The sequence below is a fragment of the Protopterus annectens genome, chromosome 1.part0 (genome assembly GCF_019279795.1).
Source record: "Protopterus annectens isolate FY-2018-M chromosome 1.part0, PAN1.0, whole genome shotgun sequence".
Classification (NCBI taxonomy): domain Eukaryota; kingdom Metazoa; phylum Chordata; order Ceratodontiformes; family Protopteridae; genus Protopterus; species Protopterus annectens.
The window spans coordinates 1,864,452,392-1,864,469,891 of record NC_056725.1 but is presented as its reverse complement, the minus strand read 5'-3'; the positions used below and the strand labels follow the sequence as shown (position 1 = coordinate 1,864,469,891).

Here is a 17,500-nt window from a genome sequence, read left to right as displayed (position 1 = left end):
AGGTTAAAAAATATTTGAAAGACAGAGAATGGAAACACCGTAAACAAGAAACAACTGGATGAAATGTGTATGGTTACAAGGTATTCAACTAAGTCCAGAAGGTTTTGGTTTAGGATTTTTGCCTGAAGTATTTGAATAGGTGTCATACCCCAAGCAGACTTCAGAGAATTTTTTCCCAAGTAGACAACATATGTTGGGAGGTGTGATTGGAAACACAGACATAACGGGGATTTTCTTTTTTGGAAAATATAATGTTTTGGCACACTTGAAAAATTCTCCACAGATTATTTTGCCAGAAATACTGAGGAAGCAATTAATTTTAATTACTGAAATGATTATTTTGAACTGGGATAGAGGATCTGAATTGCCCAGACACAGCAATATTTTACAAAGTTTGATGCTACTGGCTGTCAAAAAAACCTAATACAAATACATGAATATCAAAATGTAAACCAAATGTAACTAACGTACAGAATATTGTAAACAAGATAAAAAAAACTGAAGGTGCTACCTTCAGAAAAGGGAAAGAGCACATGACAGAAATAAATTTTAAATTTGTGGGAACAATACATGCAGAATAACGATCACGAGACATGCATTTAATAATTTACTTAATGCTGCAGTGAATGATAATTGTTAAAAACATGTATTATACATGAACACAATAAAACATGTTTATTTACTGACATTTGCTTACCACGAAAGTCGATCTGGTTCCATCTGGGTAGAATCCATTTTAAGTGGAGGCCCAGGAAGAAAAGCTCCAAATTATTACAAAACATTTTAAATACAATAATTTTACAATCTTCAACAATAAAACAAAAACTTCTGCATACTATCCATGCCTGAGGATAGTATTCTGCTCATATTAATTTCATTACCTTATGCCCAAGGAGTGCTGGGATAAGCTTACGTCTCCCCCGTTAACCAACAGAATTAATTTCAGTATCAAATAATGAAATTAATTTCACGAAAAAAAAATCGGGACTTGTAAAGCTACACTTGGTAAAATCTAAAACAGAAGAAAAGCCAATGAATCCTTTCGACTCAGAAATGAACAAAAATTAATGTAATCATTGCCAACATTTGAGAACAGGGGTTATACTTTAAAAAGTCATTACAATAAGAGCTGTTCTGTTTCACAAAATAAGAAAAAGCTTAAGAGAAAGATTTTCAGGAAAAAACTATAGTTAAAGAAATGGTAAACAAGCTAAGCATCTTTTCTCAGAAACCTCAGAAGAACCAAAGAAACGTACAATTATTCATTGTAGAATCATCTTTGTCAGTACCTAACAACATACAGTATACTACAAAAGTTAGGCTTCCTAGAGCTGTCTAATGCATCAGTGTACCAGAGAGGTAGTTGTTTGAAGTGTAACAAAACAGGTGCAGTTCACATAAAGTCATCTGCACAGACTCAGATGGCTGATACTTCAGACATACAATAAAAGGTGACAAATGGTAGAACGACAGATAACTATACAGCACATTCAGTTTGATTACATATTAAAACCTAGTAAAACCAATTATGCATTTCCTTAACAGTCTAGTCTGGTTTTATGGTGTCCATGTGTAGCATGGATTAAGACAAGCTGCAGAAGAATTAACAGTGAGGGCCACATATTAGAAACAAAGCTGCAATCAGAATGATGCAGTATTCTTATAAGGTCTTTTAAAGTGGTGAAATGTTGAGATTTCTTCTTCTGATACCCCCTGCTTGGTACATTACTGGATTTTCTCTCATTCCTATCCTTGACCGTCACTCGGGTCACCATGCAAGTACAGCTAAATATCAGATGCAGAGGTAGGAAGGTCCACGCATTCCCTGCCCTACTCTGGCAAGACTTCAAGCAGTGAAAGAGCAAAAATGTCCAATGCAAAGGAAAAATACACAATAATATAAAAATGATACATTTTGCCCATCTTAAAGGAAAAAGTGTGCAGTTACTGGCTGAAGAAGATATTCAGACAGAAAGGTTGGCATGGAGTGTATCAACCATCCCCTGAAGGAGACCTGCTCTCAGATCAACTTAAGTGGTTAAGTACATATTTGCTGTAACTAATTTCCAAAGCAAGGTTTTTTGCATTAGGGAAATAACAGGAAGAAATCCAAGCAGCAAAATTTAAACCTCGTGAGGAATCAGTACCAGGAGAAGACCGAAAAGCAGTGTCTCAAAAGCTTAAGCCATAAAGCTCTAGGGTACCAAAACGAGGCTTGACTCCTCAAACAACACACCCATGCAATAATGTTTGGTGAAGAAGTGAATCAAAGACTGAGTGGCAGAGGCAAAAACATCTACAGATTGATTTATTTTTGACGCCAGCACAAAACGCAGCCATACTTACAAAAGAATGTCTTTGGACAGCAGCATTTCCCAATGAGGTACTTGCCAAATGGTAACAGAAGACAACAGCAGAAGACAAGGCAGTTAACATGACACTTGGAATTTAACTAATGTAAACTATCTACCAACACAAAGTGTTTCACCTTTTCAGGTAAAATCTAAGATTCCAGTGCATACATAATAATTAATGAAGGACTCCCTCTACCTAGCGATGACAAAAAAAAATTAAAGGAATGGTATGAACACAGCTTACAAACAACTTTGGGAGTAAATTTGAGTTGGTTACAATGTACACCATATCTTTAAAAAAGATTATATTGGTACTCTAAAAACAGTGCCTACAGCTTGGAAATCTTGTAAAGCACAGATGACAGCCAACACCACCTGCATCTTTTCTTTGGTAACTTGCAGGGGAAGCCTGTTAGTCATACAGTTAGTCTCAAGGAGAAGCATTCTTTTAAAGGAAGGCAAACTATAGAACAGTTTAAGAACAAGTCAATGCTCAATTACACTTATGTTTTCTACAATGTTATGAGATGCAAAAGTGTCATAAACGAGCTCCCTGACCAGGGAACAATGGACAGTCATGTAATTTGGGTGTAAAAAGTAAGGCTCTCCTACTGACTAAATAACTAAAATAGCACATAATACCCCTTATCTCAATGGAAAACCTCTTCCATTTAAAAGAATGGATACAATGAGTAGAAAGCTTCCTGAGGGATTCAATCCCCTATGAATCTTTCTGTTGAAGATTAGGTGGGAGCAAGGGCTCTAAAACCAGAAGCCATGCGAAACAGGGATGGATGCAGCCCCAACAGAGAATAACTGACAGCACAAAACTTCTTTTGTAGAAAAGAAAGTGTGCTGCACCGGCAAGCACTAGCGGCCTGAAAGCATATGCTTCTCAGACACTGTGGGACAAACGTGGTTCTTATTAGTCTCTTAATTTTCTAAGAAGCAATGAATCCCAAAGAATGAAGGCAAAGGAATCTTCCACTCCACAGGAATCAATAATTCTATTAACACACTGTTCTGGTGAACCAAGCACAACATGGGGAGAACCACTTTTTCTGGTTTCAGAAAAAGCCCATCTCTGGGGTGCCACACTCCAGGTAGACAATGATACCCACCCTTGGATATCTCCCTTTAGGGAGAGGAATGCAGCTATTATTCACTGTGAGTGAATAGCTGTCAGGGCAGGGTAATGTCTCAGCGTACAACAAACTGTTCAAGCAGTATTTCCTTTTCACATAAGGGGTACTAACAAACATCCCCTGTGTGCTGAAGAACACCACTGCCTGGTTGCCTAAGTAAAATAGGATGGCATATGATATAAACTCCCCTTGTAGGGCTATACTAGTGGGAATCAATGCTCTAAACTCTAGGTAATACATATGAAGTGTCTTCTGGAGTCTCAACATTCCCTAAACTAGGCAACAGTTCAAGTGAGCTCACAAATTCCCTGGTGAACTGTCCACCACTGAGCCCAGTGATAAATTCTATTGCAGGAAGGGAATGCCCACAATTAGACCGATAAGGATGGTGCACCATTCTGGAGACCAGTGACCAGGATCTTACAATAAAACAAGCTTATGAGGGCAAGACGGCTTTGAAGACAATGATATCTCAATATGCAATGCAATTCCTTTAACATACTTGAGAATGTTTAAGTGAAGGATCAAGGCAGCTATAAAACTAGAGAGAGAGACAGGAAATCCGGTACCTGGACCCCCCCCCCCATTATGTCCTCACCCAAGCTGGCAAAGTAAAAACTTTCTTGGCGCTCATCATAGCCAGGAACAACTGGTAGCATTAAAATGTGCCTAGTACTGCTTTGAGGAAGGCCATTCATCGAGTGTGGACCAGAGAGGATTTTTCCCAATTTAGGGAGATTCCCTCCTCGTGTACTGCAGTATCAAGTGAGAGCAAGTCCGAGATGCTGCCAGGTGTTTCCTTCACAAGGCCACCAAGAGGCAGATGTCCAAGAAAGAAAGCTATTAAGTCTCTTATCCAGAAAGGCCTCTAGAATCAAAGCAATAGCCTAAACACTTAAAGCAGAAAATGGAGACGAAATGGGCAACACACTGTACTGAAAATGATCTGAACTAATCTCATATGAAGACCCCAGCCAAAGATGCGTCGAAAGGCATCAATTCTGTCTAGCTACACTATTCAGAAATCATGCATCTACTGAAGTTGCTGAGATCTAAGATTAAGTAGAAGCCTCCCATCTCCTTCACAACAATGAAAAGCTGACAGAAAGCCATTTGCTTTTCTTTTCTGCTTCCTTCTACAGATCATGGGGAGAGTAGGCTCCTTACTGCAGCACCTGATGCAAACAAGGTAACCTGTAAAAGGTTAATCTTCCAGACCCATGCTTACACTTATCAAGCGTATCAGAACTTGTCAGAGATTTGGGATGCATGGCTAGGCTTAAAAAGGCCCTTGTGGTCGTTAGCCTAGTAAACGCATATGAACCAGTCTAGTTCTGTAAGAACTACTCTGTGAAGACTGCCTGATCAGTGGACTCCATTCGCGAGTGGTCGTCAGTCTGATTTGTAGTCAGCTACTTTCACACTGTGGGTTCTGTGAGCCAGTTTGCAACCCACCTAACGATATAGCGGTTGATGGCTAGTTTGTCGAGTAGGGGTTGATGGCTAGTTTGTCATGTTTATCAATCATTCCTGAGTGAGGAATGTTATCAAAGGCCTTGGCCAGATCGAGGTAGGCTGTATGAACTGCCTTACCCTAATCCACACTCACACACGTCCTACACGGGCAGACTAAAAAAAAACTCCAGCTATTCTCTGTCTCATATCGTCTACTAAGAGGCGATCTCTGCTTGACCTACAAAGCCATGTTTGACCCAGCTCTGTTAGAAATGCTACATCTAAACAAATCCCACTCCCTCTGCACCACAATCTCATTACCACACTCAAAAGAACATGCTGGAGAATCAGGTTCATAGTCCAGAGACTCCCCATGCTTTGTAAAACACTTCCCATACATGTCAAGTAGAGCACCTCACTGGCCCTCTTCAAGCGAGATCTTGATGAGTGAATGGGAAATATAGAGAGTTCACCACGGGGATCATTCCAGTGGCTCTACTTGACAGAAGCACTGGGAACTAACGTCAGGCAGCACAATGCCTGGGCACTTCTATGGCTAGACTTGTAAAGGCTCCAGGGCCATTAGCCTAGAACACACCTATGAACCTAAGTTAAGCTGTGAGAAGATCTAAAAATGCAGATGTCTGTGAACATAAGTGTTGGCTGGCCAAGCCAAGGAAAAATTGCAAAACTGTCTTCTACTGGATGTTTCCTATTTAACTGTATGGCCTGCGTGAGCTCATAAGTAATGATCGGCAGAAGCCATTCCAGTCTATACTGATGGGCTCCTGTAAGAATTCCAAGGACTTCAACTATGATCTTCAGAACTACATGGCAAATGTATATGTTTGAGGTTGTGGCACTTTTGGGTATCCCTGCTACCCTGACTACAATGATCCAATGATCTAGGATTTTGTACATACACTCAACAAACGTGGAGATGGGAGAGGTTGTGCAACAAAAACACCTTAGTGTGAGTTTCAAGATTCACTGCACTTCCCTAGTTTTCATAGTTGTGGGACTCACAATTTTGGTTCTCACACTTGTAATAAGGTGCCGCAGACACCGACCACCCACAACATAGTGGCAGCACAGTCAAAATTATAGCAGGCTGTGTGAAGGGTCAGTGCAAAACCACAGCAAGGGTGACTCCAAGATATTCAAGAAGGTTCACTAGCTTCTATGCAGCCTGGTCCACTGGCCATGACTGGACACTTGTCAGGGGAGCAAAAAAACTTGGGAACCTGAGGAGCAAGATGGCAAAGAAAATCATCTTTATTACCCTGACCAAAGACTAAGGATCTTGTGGAGTAGAGGTGTTGTGGCCTTTTGAACCTATGCTGGACTTGAGAACACATGGAGGTCTGCCCCAGGGTGCTTACTAACCACAGTAAGGAAACAGCTCCACTTCATTTACAGAATGCAGAGGAGGTCTACCTCTTCACATGTAAAGGAAGCCTAATTAAAATGTGTCCAATAAAAATTTATAGCATGCTTAAGGACAAACTTCTTGTGTGTATGTGTTTACCTGTGTGTGTTCAAATTTGTTTTAAGTGTTTCTTGGAGAAGAAAAAGCAGAGGACTAAAAGCCAGTCCATATTAGACCTCATAGTTTTGAGTTTCTCCCGAAAAAAGGTCATGGGGAATGGAACTGTAGGAAGGGGAGGGGGCCTTATCTTTTTTCTTTCTCAAAGCCTCTTTTGGCGGAAACTAAAGGATGCAAGTATACTACCCCTACCGAATGGAGTAGCAGCCAGGGTTCACCAAGAACATACAGTGAATAATGTGCGACCGGTAAAAACTGAGTGCCAAACTTCTGGACACTAGGCTGTGAAACAACTGTACAAGGGCTACAAATGAGGCTAGCCCATGTTTCTTAAGGATAAGCTCACACATCTTCAAGAGTAAGCCTCATCAGACATCAAACAGCACACACAAATCTGATATCAGTGTCATTCCTGTGACCCTAAAAGATGCAAGGAGACCCTAAGGAGTTTCTTCAGTACTACCCAGTAAGTATTACATGACTTGGGGGATGTCTGAAGGGTACACCCATCCATTCTGAATGCTATCATGAAGACTCCACTTGCATGACTCAGAAGACTCCTCTCACACAAGCTGGCTGGGCACAAAGCCTTGCTTCAGATGCTTGACTGGGGTTGAGACAGTCCAGACACCCTGGGACACTCCTCCAGTATGGCTGCAGGAGAATTCCTGCTGGTAGCAGCTCCACTTGGAGAAAAGCATCATGATGTGGTCCTTCATCAGGTAACAGAAAAAGCAGCTCAGGGGCAATAGCTATTACTACAGATGGCCTTCAAAATCAAACTGACCTGTACCCTACATGCCAGACATCCAAGAAATGTGGAATTTAAATGCATTTTTCACAAACGTAACTTACCTGAAAAATGATCTGGTAGCCCAGCTTGCTACCTCCCTGTCATATGCAGCTGACGAACATGCCAAAATCAAACAAGTTGCACATGCCTGATCCTCCTAACAAAAAGGAATAAAACAGATTTAGAAGATCACAAGATGATTGGATGTAATATCTGAGGCAAGTTCCTTAAACAGTTACAGTATATGTCAGACTTTTCTGAATTATGCTGAGACAACCTAAAAGACTAATACTTAATGTAGTTCTTAAAGTATGCTTGGGTGGCTTTTCAACACAGAGAATGGGAATACATTTACATTGCTTATAACCAATATAGTTATATCAGTAGCAGTTTACAGTTATGTACACTGTTTCTACACATTAATATTACATTTCTTTTTTGGTAATACTATGTTTTGCTTTGAAATTTTAATGTATGGTATGGCCTTCCTGAAGTCATTTAACATAATTTTTAACTTTTTTAATGAATGTTAGATTTTTTTTTTATTTAATTTTACCTTGGCATTTTAATGTAATATACATTTATGAGAAGCAGAATGAAAACATATTTTGCTAGATGAAATCCATGTTACATATTCTAGTTTGTGACAAACAAAAAAAAACAAAACAAAACAAAAAAAAAAGAACAAAATGGAAAGCTACTTAACGATAAGCTCACCCAGCAATGGTTAGGATGACCACCACATCACATTGTCAAGCACATCTTATTCAACAGGCATTTCCTGTACATCAAACTCCACCCCACCGACATAAGAAAACAGTGTCAGAGAGGTATTCTGTCAGATCAGTAAAACAGAGGCAGAGATTTCAACACTGAAAGAGTACTGTAGTAGATTCAGAATAACCTCAGGGTAAACCCTCAAAAAAAACAAAAAAAGCCAAAAAAACAGCTTAAGTGAAGCACTTGCCATTAAGGTGCATCTCTGCAGGACAAACTCAAAGCAATAAATAAGTGAAGTGCTACTTATCAGTGTGTTGTATATCAGTTAAATGCCTGCCACAAGCTAATACCACTCTTATTCTTGCGGTCCCCACTGTGAAATAGCAGGCCCCATATAAAAGTAACATTATCCAATGCCACCTTCCACCAAGAAAATATAACTTGCAAAACTAAACTACATTAACTGACAACTGCTCAAGCAGGCACTGAAATTAAACATCTGGAAACAGTAGAAAAGTTAAATGTTGATAATGTGTAACAAAGTCAGAAAAGCTTGCTCAGTCTTAAAGGGCATATCTAGTAATTTGCATGATGAGAATTGCTTTCAGTGATTCATCCAGTTACTCAAGACAATGCCAACTGGGTAGTTCTAAAACCTTGCAATTAGTAAAATAAAAAAAAAAATAGTAACAAGGATTCGAATACAGAAAATAATTGGAAATTACATTATTGAAATATGAACTACTCAGAAGGACTTCATAAGTAATGATCTATTTCCTTATCCTACAAATCTTTTCATGGGTGACCTCTGCTAAATATTTAAGGCACTGCTTGCAGATCACTTGGAATCTTATTTCTGTAGCGCACATTGACTAACATCAATTTAGAAGTAAGGGAATGATATCCAGACCCAAAAAAGTCACTAACCTCACTGTACTCTGCCCTTATCAGACCAATCTGAGTACAATGCTACCTTTGGTATGTCCCTGACCAGACATGTGCAGCAACTAGAGCGATCTCAGAGGTTCCCTGCAAAAAGAACACAAGGCGCAACAAACCTGCCTTATACAGAGCACCTAAAGCCCTTTCCCTCTACTTAGTCTAAAGGCTGCTGAGGGGTGGATCTATGTCTGGCTTACAAGTTATCCATAAACTGCACACTTAAGAATCTCTTACATATTTGCAAATCTGAGAGTAACAGAAATACAAGGTCAAGGGACCTGAATTTTGTTTGTGACTAAAAACAGAGCATGCTGGAGAGAGAGGTGTATCCCACAGACTGCCCCTCCTATGGAAGAGGCCATTCATGTGAAGCAGAGTTCTTCTATTACCCAGTTTAAGCACAACCTAGACCAGTGGACAAGGAATATGAAATTTACACTGGGCCTGGTACCCATATCCCTTATGGACAGATGCAGCTTATAAATGCCTGGCTCTCACAGCTTCCTGTTTGGATACGGGGCATCATCACTGTTTTGGGAAAACTTGGCTAAGCTTAGAAAGCCCCCCTTCCAGGGTCTTTAGCCTAGCAATAATCTATGAATCTATTACAAAGGCAAAAGACTGTAATGTGTATTTTTTTCCTTTAGAAATCTGAATGGCAATAAGGTACCCTGTTGGTGGAATAGCCACAACTGCTACCTATGTGCAGATTAATCTCTGAAGTGTTGGTTGACTTGTTGAATAAAATATGAAAATGTTATGATAATAGTTTTCAACTAATTTGTGTTCATACTGTTAAAACGTTTCTAAGTAACAAGGGCTGTGCAACTGAGTTGATGTAACTGTTTTGTGCACTGTGTTGACACTGCAGAATGTGATGAACTGGACATCAAATTTATGATTCTGAGAGGAAAATCTGCCCTCCAAAAATAAAGAGACAACAAGAATAGGGTTAGGAGTTAATAACTTTATTTATTTATTTGGTATTTGTTAACCAGGTTGGTCCAGCTGGGCAGGAGCCCGTTTTCAGTGGAGACCAGAGGAGAAGCACTCCAATTACAAAAACAATTAGAATAACATAGGGAACAAAACATAGAAAGTACCATAACCAATTATAACTCCATAACATATTCATACAAATTATAACAAACATATTCAAATTATAGCAAGAGGGTTTTCTCAAAGAAATGAGTATATGAACCCCTAATGTGTTTCTTTTTTTATATATACAAAAACAAGTTATATAGAAGTGATCAAATAAGAGATGTACAAGTGAATCAGAATTCATTTGGGTGTATTCTCATGTAAAACATGTAGCACCATATAGGTACTACCTACACTCTTCAGGGGTTCTTTACATGGTTATGCAAGTTTTTGGCTAACATGACAAGTGCGAGCGAAGATGCCGAGTCTATTTAAATAACTGCAGAGAAAACAGAGAGCACGTAGGCAAAGTTAAATTTGACGTTACTATGCTTGCTTACATACTGCTGAGAAGCATTTGAATATCAGAGTGTTTTAAAATGCTATGCTACAGTAGTGTGTTAATTATTGTGGGAAGTTGTTTTAGGCAGTGCTTCGTCCCCATCATAAGATAGGACAACATGGAAAATATGAGCGATAAACCTACAAATGGGGGGGGGCAACTTAAATACGGTATACCTTTTGATACAGCTTTAGCTAAAGCATGGTCTCTTAACTCTATCATAAATATCATTAACAAACACTGGGGGAGATTTCCTCATTTTTGTCAATATGGAAGAAAACTGGAACTGCCCCACATTTTACATATAATAAGTATTGGCATATGAATGCAAAATATGAAGGACATAAAAAATCAGCAGCACACAATACTATCTTGAAAAGGGACACCTATATATGCACTGTGTGTAAACAGTGTACCCATATTAATAACAATGGTAAGGCAGATCTTTTGGTTAAACCCTAATAAGGAGGAGAACATATGGACTGTGGCACTAAGAGTTGTTGTTTGTCTTTTCAGCTTTCCCCGGTTAGGGGTCGCCACAGTGGAACTCCGGTCCGCTAATGATTGGCAGTAGATTTTCACGAACGCCGAGATGCCAGCTCGACGTTCAACCTACAATGAAGGCACACCCATTTAAGCATGTCTTTCGAATGCCTACCCAACCGCGGGGAGGACATGCAGACTCCACACAGAAGGCACTCCCCGCACTCCAGCTGAGACTCGAACGGAGAACCTCTTGCTGTGAGGCAACAATGCTACTGCTGCACCACCGCGGAGCATAGTTTACATTAACTGCTATGAATCCTGTGACTCATTTTATATTGGAAAAACAGGAGCCGCCTCATATCTAGGCTACAAGATTTACCAAGTATAGAATATGAGCAAGAAAATGATAAAAATGCCCTTAGTATACATCCCTATGAATGCAGAAATGTTTAAAAAATATTTCTGATACTGAATATGAAGGGTGGTAACTAGAAGGCCAGATAAGAGTACTGTAACTTAGACTGGCAGTTAAGATACAATGCAGCAAACAAACCTGGTCTGGAAGAAACTTAGTCAGTAGTGTTTAAAAACTTAGAGCAGCAAAGTATAACTACTTTGTTCTTGAGAATTTTATTACTGAACCTTTTTGTTTTCACAGTCTCTTAATGTATATACTATACTTCCATGTAGGACTAGCTTAGTCCTGCACGGAAGCGGCCGTTTAGGAGCAGGACGGCAGTGCGCCAGGAATATTAATGAAGGTGCGCTGCCTGAGCTCCTAAACGGACACAAAGCCTGTATGAGTGCAGGGGGCGTGTCTGAGAGCAGAGCTCTCAGAATATACATGCCCCTGCAATCAAGAACAGCAGTTTAGGACGAAGAATGAACGAGATCGCTCATAGGTGTTCGCATACCCCCAGCAACATCTCCCCAAATTTATAAGAGCAATAGTTAAAATAAGAAATATAAACCAACTTTTTTTTTATGAAATAGATAAAATTTAACTATAGATGCGCAGGTTTGCCCATCGCTTAGCTACGTTTATTGCAGCTTAAATGGCACAAGAGGAGAGAAATCAAGATATATGCAAATGAAGCATTACTGCAATAGTGTAGTGGGCAGAGCATTCACCTTATGAGCGGTCATTCCCAGATCGAGTCTCACTCCAGTACATTCCATTTTCCATGTCAAATCACTTTATGACCAATATGTTTTGTTGCATAACCTACTAAATAACATATATTTGTGAACTGGAGTAACGTATTAAATGCAGATGTGAGTTGTAATTGTCATAATGTTGTAAAATACACAGAAAATCACAGTGCCCCATACAATATATGTACAAATGAATTGGGGATATAAATCAAAGGTACAATGTATGTTGTTGTTGTGTCTTTCGGCTTTTCCCGGTTAGGGGTTGCCACAGCGGAACTCCAGTCCGCTAATGATTGACAGTAGATTTTTATGTGCCAAGTTGCCAGCCCTGACGCATAACCTTCAATGAAGGTACGCCCATTCACGCACGTCTCCACACAGAAGACGCTTTAGCTGAGAATCGAACAGGACAACATCTTACTGTGAGGCAACAACGGTACCGCAGAAGCACCACCACCGCAGGAAAAAAAGGTACAATGTATAATGAATGATAAATCCAAAGAGTTTCCAAATCCACGACCTTCCCAAGAACCACTTTTCATTACTGTCTAAATTAGTGCGGGGATAAGCAGGAGTAAGCACTATTAAGCAAAAGTAATCATATTTAAGCAGTAGGAAGCGGATTTAAGCCAGTTTGCAGGGGGTAAGCAATACTGAAGCTAACTCTCTGTAAGCATATTTAACCGAAGGTTAGCATTGTTTACCTTTGCTCAAACCCACTTACAATTGCTTAAAAGTGCCTTAATCACTCTGGAACAGCCACTGTTCTGGCCAGAAACAAAATAAACAGCCTTTGCAGGTCTTGAATCCAGGACCCTGCATACTATAGTCACAGTAGTTAACCATTAAGCCATCATAGCAGTACATAAAAGAGTGATGTATCACCAAGCAGATCCTCACTATAGGAAAATCAACTGAACATGTGAAAGGAATCTATATACAGTTTTATGGTGTATAACCTAATGCATAACATAAATATGTGAACTGGAGTACTGCATTACGCCCAGATGTGAGGTGTCATTGTAATAAAGTGTTGAAATCCCCTAATAAACACAAGGACCCCATACAGTGTACGTACACATGAATCATGAATACCAAATACATATAGAACATGTAATGTAATGAATAATAAATCACAGCCAAAGAGCAAATAGTATGCAAAGTAAAAATTAAGCAACGCTAAGAATTGCACAGCCCAGCTTACTAGGTGTAAGCAATGTGTAGTACAGCTAAAATCAGTATGCCCATTGGTACACCCATTTAAGCTATGGCAACCTCAGGTAAGCAGGTTTGCCCATAATTTACCATTTTCAAAACCGTCCAATCACGACAAAGTGCGGGAAATTGGCCCTATTTCAACCCAAAAAGGCAGGAATACATCTCATAACTGGTTGCAGCTTCCTCCTGTAGGCACTATGACTGGAATGGGAGAAGGTGTGCACTTTCGGGTGCATCGTTGGGGCATCCAGGAGTCCAGAGTCATGGCAGGACTCCTTGTGAAAGACCATGACCAGAGACTGGTACACAGCCAGTTCCAGGGTTCCCAATACAAATCAGAAGCCTGGGACAGTCTTGACCGTGACATCACCACTGCCACTGGCATACCCCGAACTGGTGAGCAGGTCAGGCATCACTCTGCTTGACCTGAAGCGTAGAAAGGGGGATCTCTTGGATCAGTGGATTCAAGAGGCTAGATGGACATGGGATGTCCCAACCATGTGCAAGTATCAGTCCACTAACTGTTTAATAACTACCAGCTCATGTACATTATGGACAGGTATGGCTAAATATGCCTCATGTCTTTTACATTGGTAGATGAGCGGGCTGCGAACCAGGAAGTCCATGCCTGTAGATTGCAGCAGTTGTGACGCAAGGCAGGTTAGTAATACTCTTGCATGTACTGTCAGAGGAAATAAATCTAGAAGTAGTAGTAAGTTAATTTCCTGTATAAAGCCTGTATTGTTTAAGGCGTGTACTGCATACAACAGAGAATATGGCAGGAAGAGTCTCATATAGGTTGTATGCAAATAAAAGCATAATAGCCTGACAATAAAGGTCTAATTGCTGGACTGCGTGTATTTAACTCTGGTATCATATGGTAATGTAGAGTTGGAATCTCTTAATAGTACTGCTGTAGTAAGCACGGTTACCCACACTGTGGTACATAAATAAAATGTGTAAGAATGTCTGCATATGACTGTTGTAATCCCAAGAGGTCATATAGTATAAAAGAGAGAGACTTAGACAGAAAACAGTGAAAAGACAGACAACATAATCCAAAATAGCACAATCAACTGAGACGTGAACTGTTGTATTTTTAGCACACACAGCCATGGTTCGAATCCTGGAAGTGGTAGTAGGCTGTATGCAGAATCATACCCCACAACTGTACAGATATGTCCAGAATGTCCAGCAAATTGACCCATATCTGCTGCCTGTCACCCCATCCCACTGGCAAATCAGTGGGATGATCCCAGACGTTAAGAAAGCAAATAAGAAATGCAACTGATTGTCGGACATCTATAAGAACAAACATGTCACTCTAGCAACTCACCAAAATGTTGAGAAAGTAATAAGCCAAGTATGTCCCATCTCAACCCCAAGTTGTCAAGCTGTGACCGGAGTGTGGGCAGTAACAGATTGATATGTATGTGCATAATACTAATGGGGAATCTGGTAATATGTGTGGCAACATTCAGGTAGTGCTAACAAACATTGCCCCAACAGGTCTGTCAGATAAAAAAACTGTGCTTAGAAATAAAAGACTGATATCCTGTACTGTTTACTCTGGTATTGTATGACATTGTTAGTGTTGCAGTTGCACTGAATAATAAGATATTACTCATCACTGTTACCAATATTGTGCTACACAATAAAACTGTCTAGGAAATTTTGTATAAGGGTGTTGTAATTACAAGGTCAGATTGTTAAGAATTATACACATAAATCAGACAAGAGATACACAGCAATACCTTTATAGCACACTCAACTGTGATGGACACTTTTATTTTTAGCAGACACAGCCAGAGTTCGAATCCTAGGAGTGGTAGCATGCAATATGCAGAATCATACCACACAAGTGTACAGAATTGTCCAGAGTGTCCAGTTAATTAGCCCATATCTGCTGGCTGTTACCCTGTCCCCCTGGCATATCAGTGTGCCAATCTCACATGTAGGCAGCATTTCATTTCATATAAATGACTGTCAGGCCTGTACATATTTGAAAAATGTCAATGAAAACAAGCCTGTCATTGTACAAATCACCAAAGGTTGAAGACAGTACTCAAAATATGTCCCGGTTCACCTGCATGTGGTCAAGACATGCCCAGAGTGAGTGCAATAAGAGATGGACAGGTATGTGCATAACATAAACCTGGAATCTGGGAATATGTGTAGAAACAGTTAGGTAGTGTTAAACAATACCTCCACAAGTATACCAGATAAGAGGTGTATACTGCAGCCAAAACACAGTTCATGTATATATTTGTCTACATCCATACCACTGTCAAAAGTAAGACCATAGGGTAGTGTACTAAAACCTGTAAGGTACAGATCACAGCACTGACTAGGAAAGTAATGAGAACTATAGGAATATACTAGTTGTTAACTGACATCTTTCTCTCCCTCCCACCATAACTGCAAAAATAAACTAAATACACAACTCAAATCGGTATGTGCTCCATTAAATCCATTATTGGGACATGTGTCCTATTCTTTGATAAATACTTAAATTTGTTCCTATGCATGTGCCATATTGAAATACTCCCACATTGGTGGCATGCTGCCATCAATGTACCTGCATGCTGCATGTCCACTGTGGTTCCATATATGCACGTGATCTGTTTGCTATGCAACTGTTCCATATCTGGTGTTTCGGGTTAATGGGAATATCTATGCATGCTGTTACACCTAATGCTGGAATGTGTTGACTATTACTAACCCACATATGTTGTAAATTTGAACACCATAGCACAGTTGGGAAAGCCGGTCCCAGAGGACCCACCTGTCTCACCTCAGCTGGCCCTGGCACACGGCACCAGCACATCTGGGGCCCACACCAGGACCGCCTCGTCCGCTGGTCCTGCACCACCTTAGGGTGGAACCGCCTCAGCGGATGGGGCTCAGCCTCCCCCTGGGAGCAGGTGCGGAGAGGTCAGAGTCACCCATCTCCAGGTCTGGGGTGTGATGTGTACAGGGTTCCGCAGGGAGTTTGAGATCTGCTTCTCCATCTTGAGGGCTGCGTGTCGCAACTAGAGAGTCGGCTTGGCCCTCCTACTCAGCGCCCGGCACAGTCACATGTGGGTCTGTGAAAGTGCAATGGTGGCAGCGCATGGGTGGGAACCCGAGTCCCACTATATCCACTAAGGTGCTCATGGGCTTCCGATTTCCAAACACCCCTCCCTATCAAGGTGTTTACCCTCATGTCATATACCACCCCTGTATGCTGTCTTGCCTGTTATAGTCTGTTATCCTACCCAACATACCTCCCCAAATATACCTACTTCCCCCTCCCCAACATCACACTCTCACCTGAAAAAAAAAAAAAAAAGAGGCAATTTGTTCCCAAAAACAAATCTCGCCCCATACACAGCTGTCCATTTCTCACACGTGTCCACTGGACACATGTAAACTGCTCTAATTGGCTTCACAATATATTATTCTTATACTCACACTGTCTCTCACGGGATTGAGTGTCCAAATTTATCTCAAAATTCAGTGTATATGCACAGCGGTTGCTGTAGAAGAAATAGGCAGCTATGGACCTTCCCAACAACCATCCTGCACATTCCTAGCTATTTTCCCTACTGTCTTTCCCTCTTTCTGTCTCTTTTTCACCACTTTCCTATGAACCCTTTTTCATTTCTTTTAAAGAAATTACCGTGGGGGTAAGCGGGAGTAAGCACTTTTAAACAGCAGTAAGCAGGTTTAACCTTGTATTGCGCGGCATAAGCAATGCCTACACAGATTAAGCAATTGAGAAGCTAAATCAGTATAAAAAAACTGTAACTGGATGTTAGCAGTGCTTATCTCCGAGCAAACCTGCTTACAACTGCTTAAAAGTACCTTAATCATTCTGTATCCAATGAACCTTGTTCTGCCCAGCAACAAAATAAACAGCCTCTGCAAGGCTCGAACCCAGGGCCCTGCACAACACAGCCAAAGAGATTTACCACTAAGCCATGTCAGATACACATAATATTGATGTTTTCACAAACATATCATCCAGCACAGTCAGTCAACAGTACAGGAAATGTATTTATACATGTAGATGCATGTGTGTGTGTGTGCTCGCGTGTGTGTGTGCATATATATATATATATATATATATATATATATATATATATATGTGTGTGTGTGTGTATTACATATATGTGTATAAATAAAAATCTCCATCTATTATATATACATATATATATA

The 17,500-nt window shown here is 40.3% G+C and overlaps 1 protein-coding gene across 1 annotated transcript in view; it reads right to left on the bottom strand.

Annotated features, from left to right (window-relative positions):
• The window catches only part of NUP155 (nucleoporin 155), a 1,504,248-nt gene that overhangs the window by 886,996 nt on the left and 599,752 nt on the right, over positions 1-17,500 (bottom strand). The window contains exon 16 of the mRNA XM_044069916.1: positions 7,356-7,450. Coding sequence (XP_043925851.1) covers positions 7,356-7,450 — 95 coding nt within the window. The remainder of the gene's footprint in view (positions 1-7,355; positions 7,451-17,500) is intronic.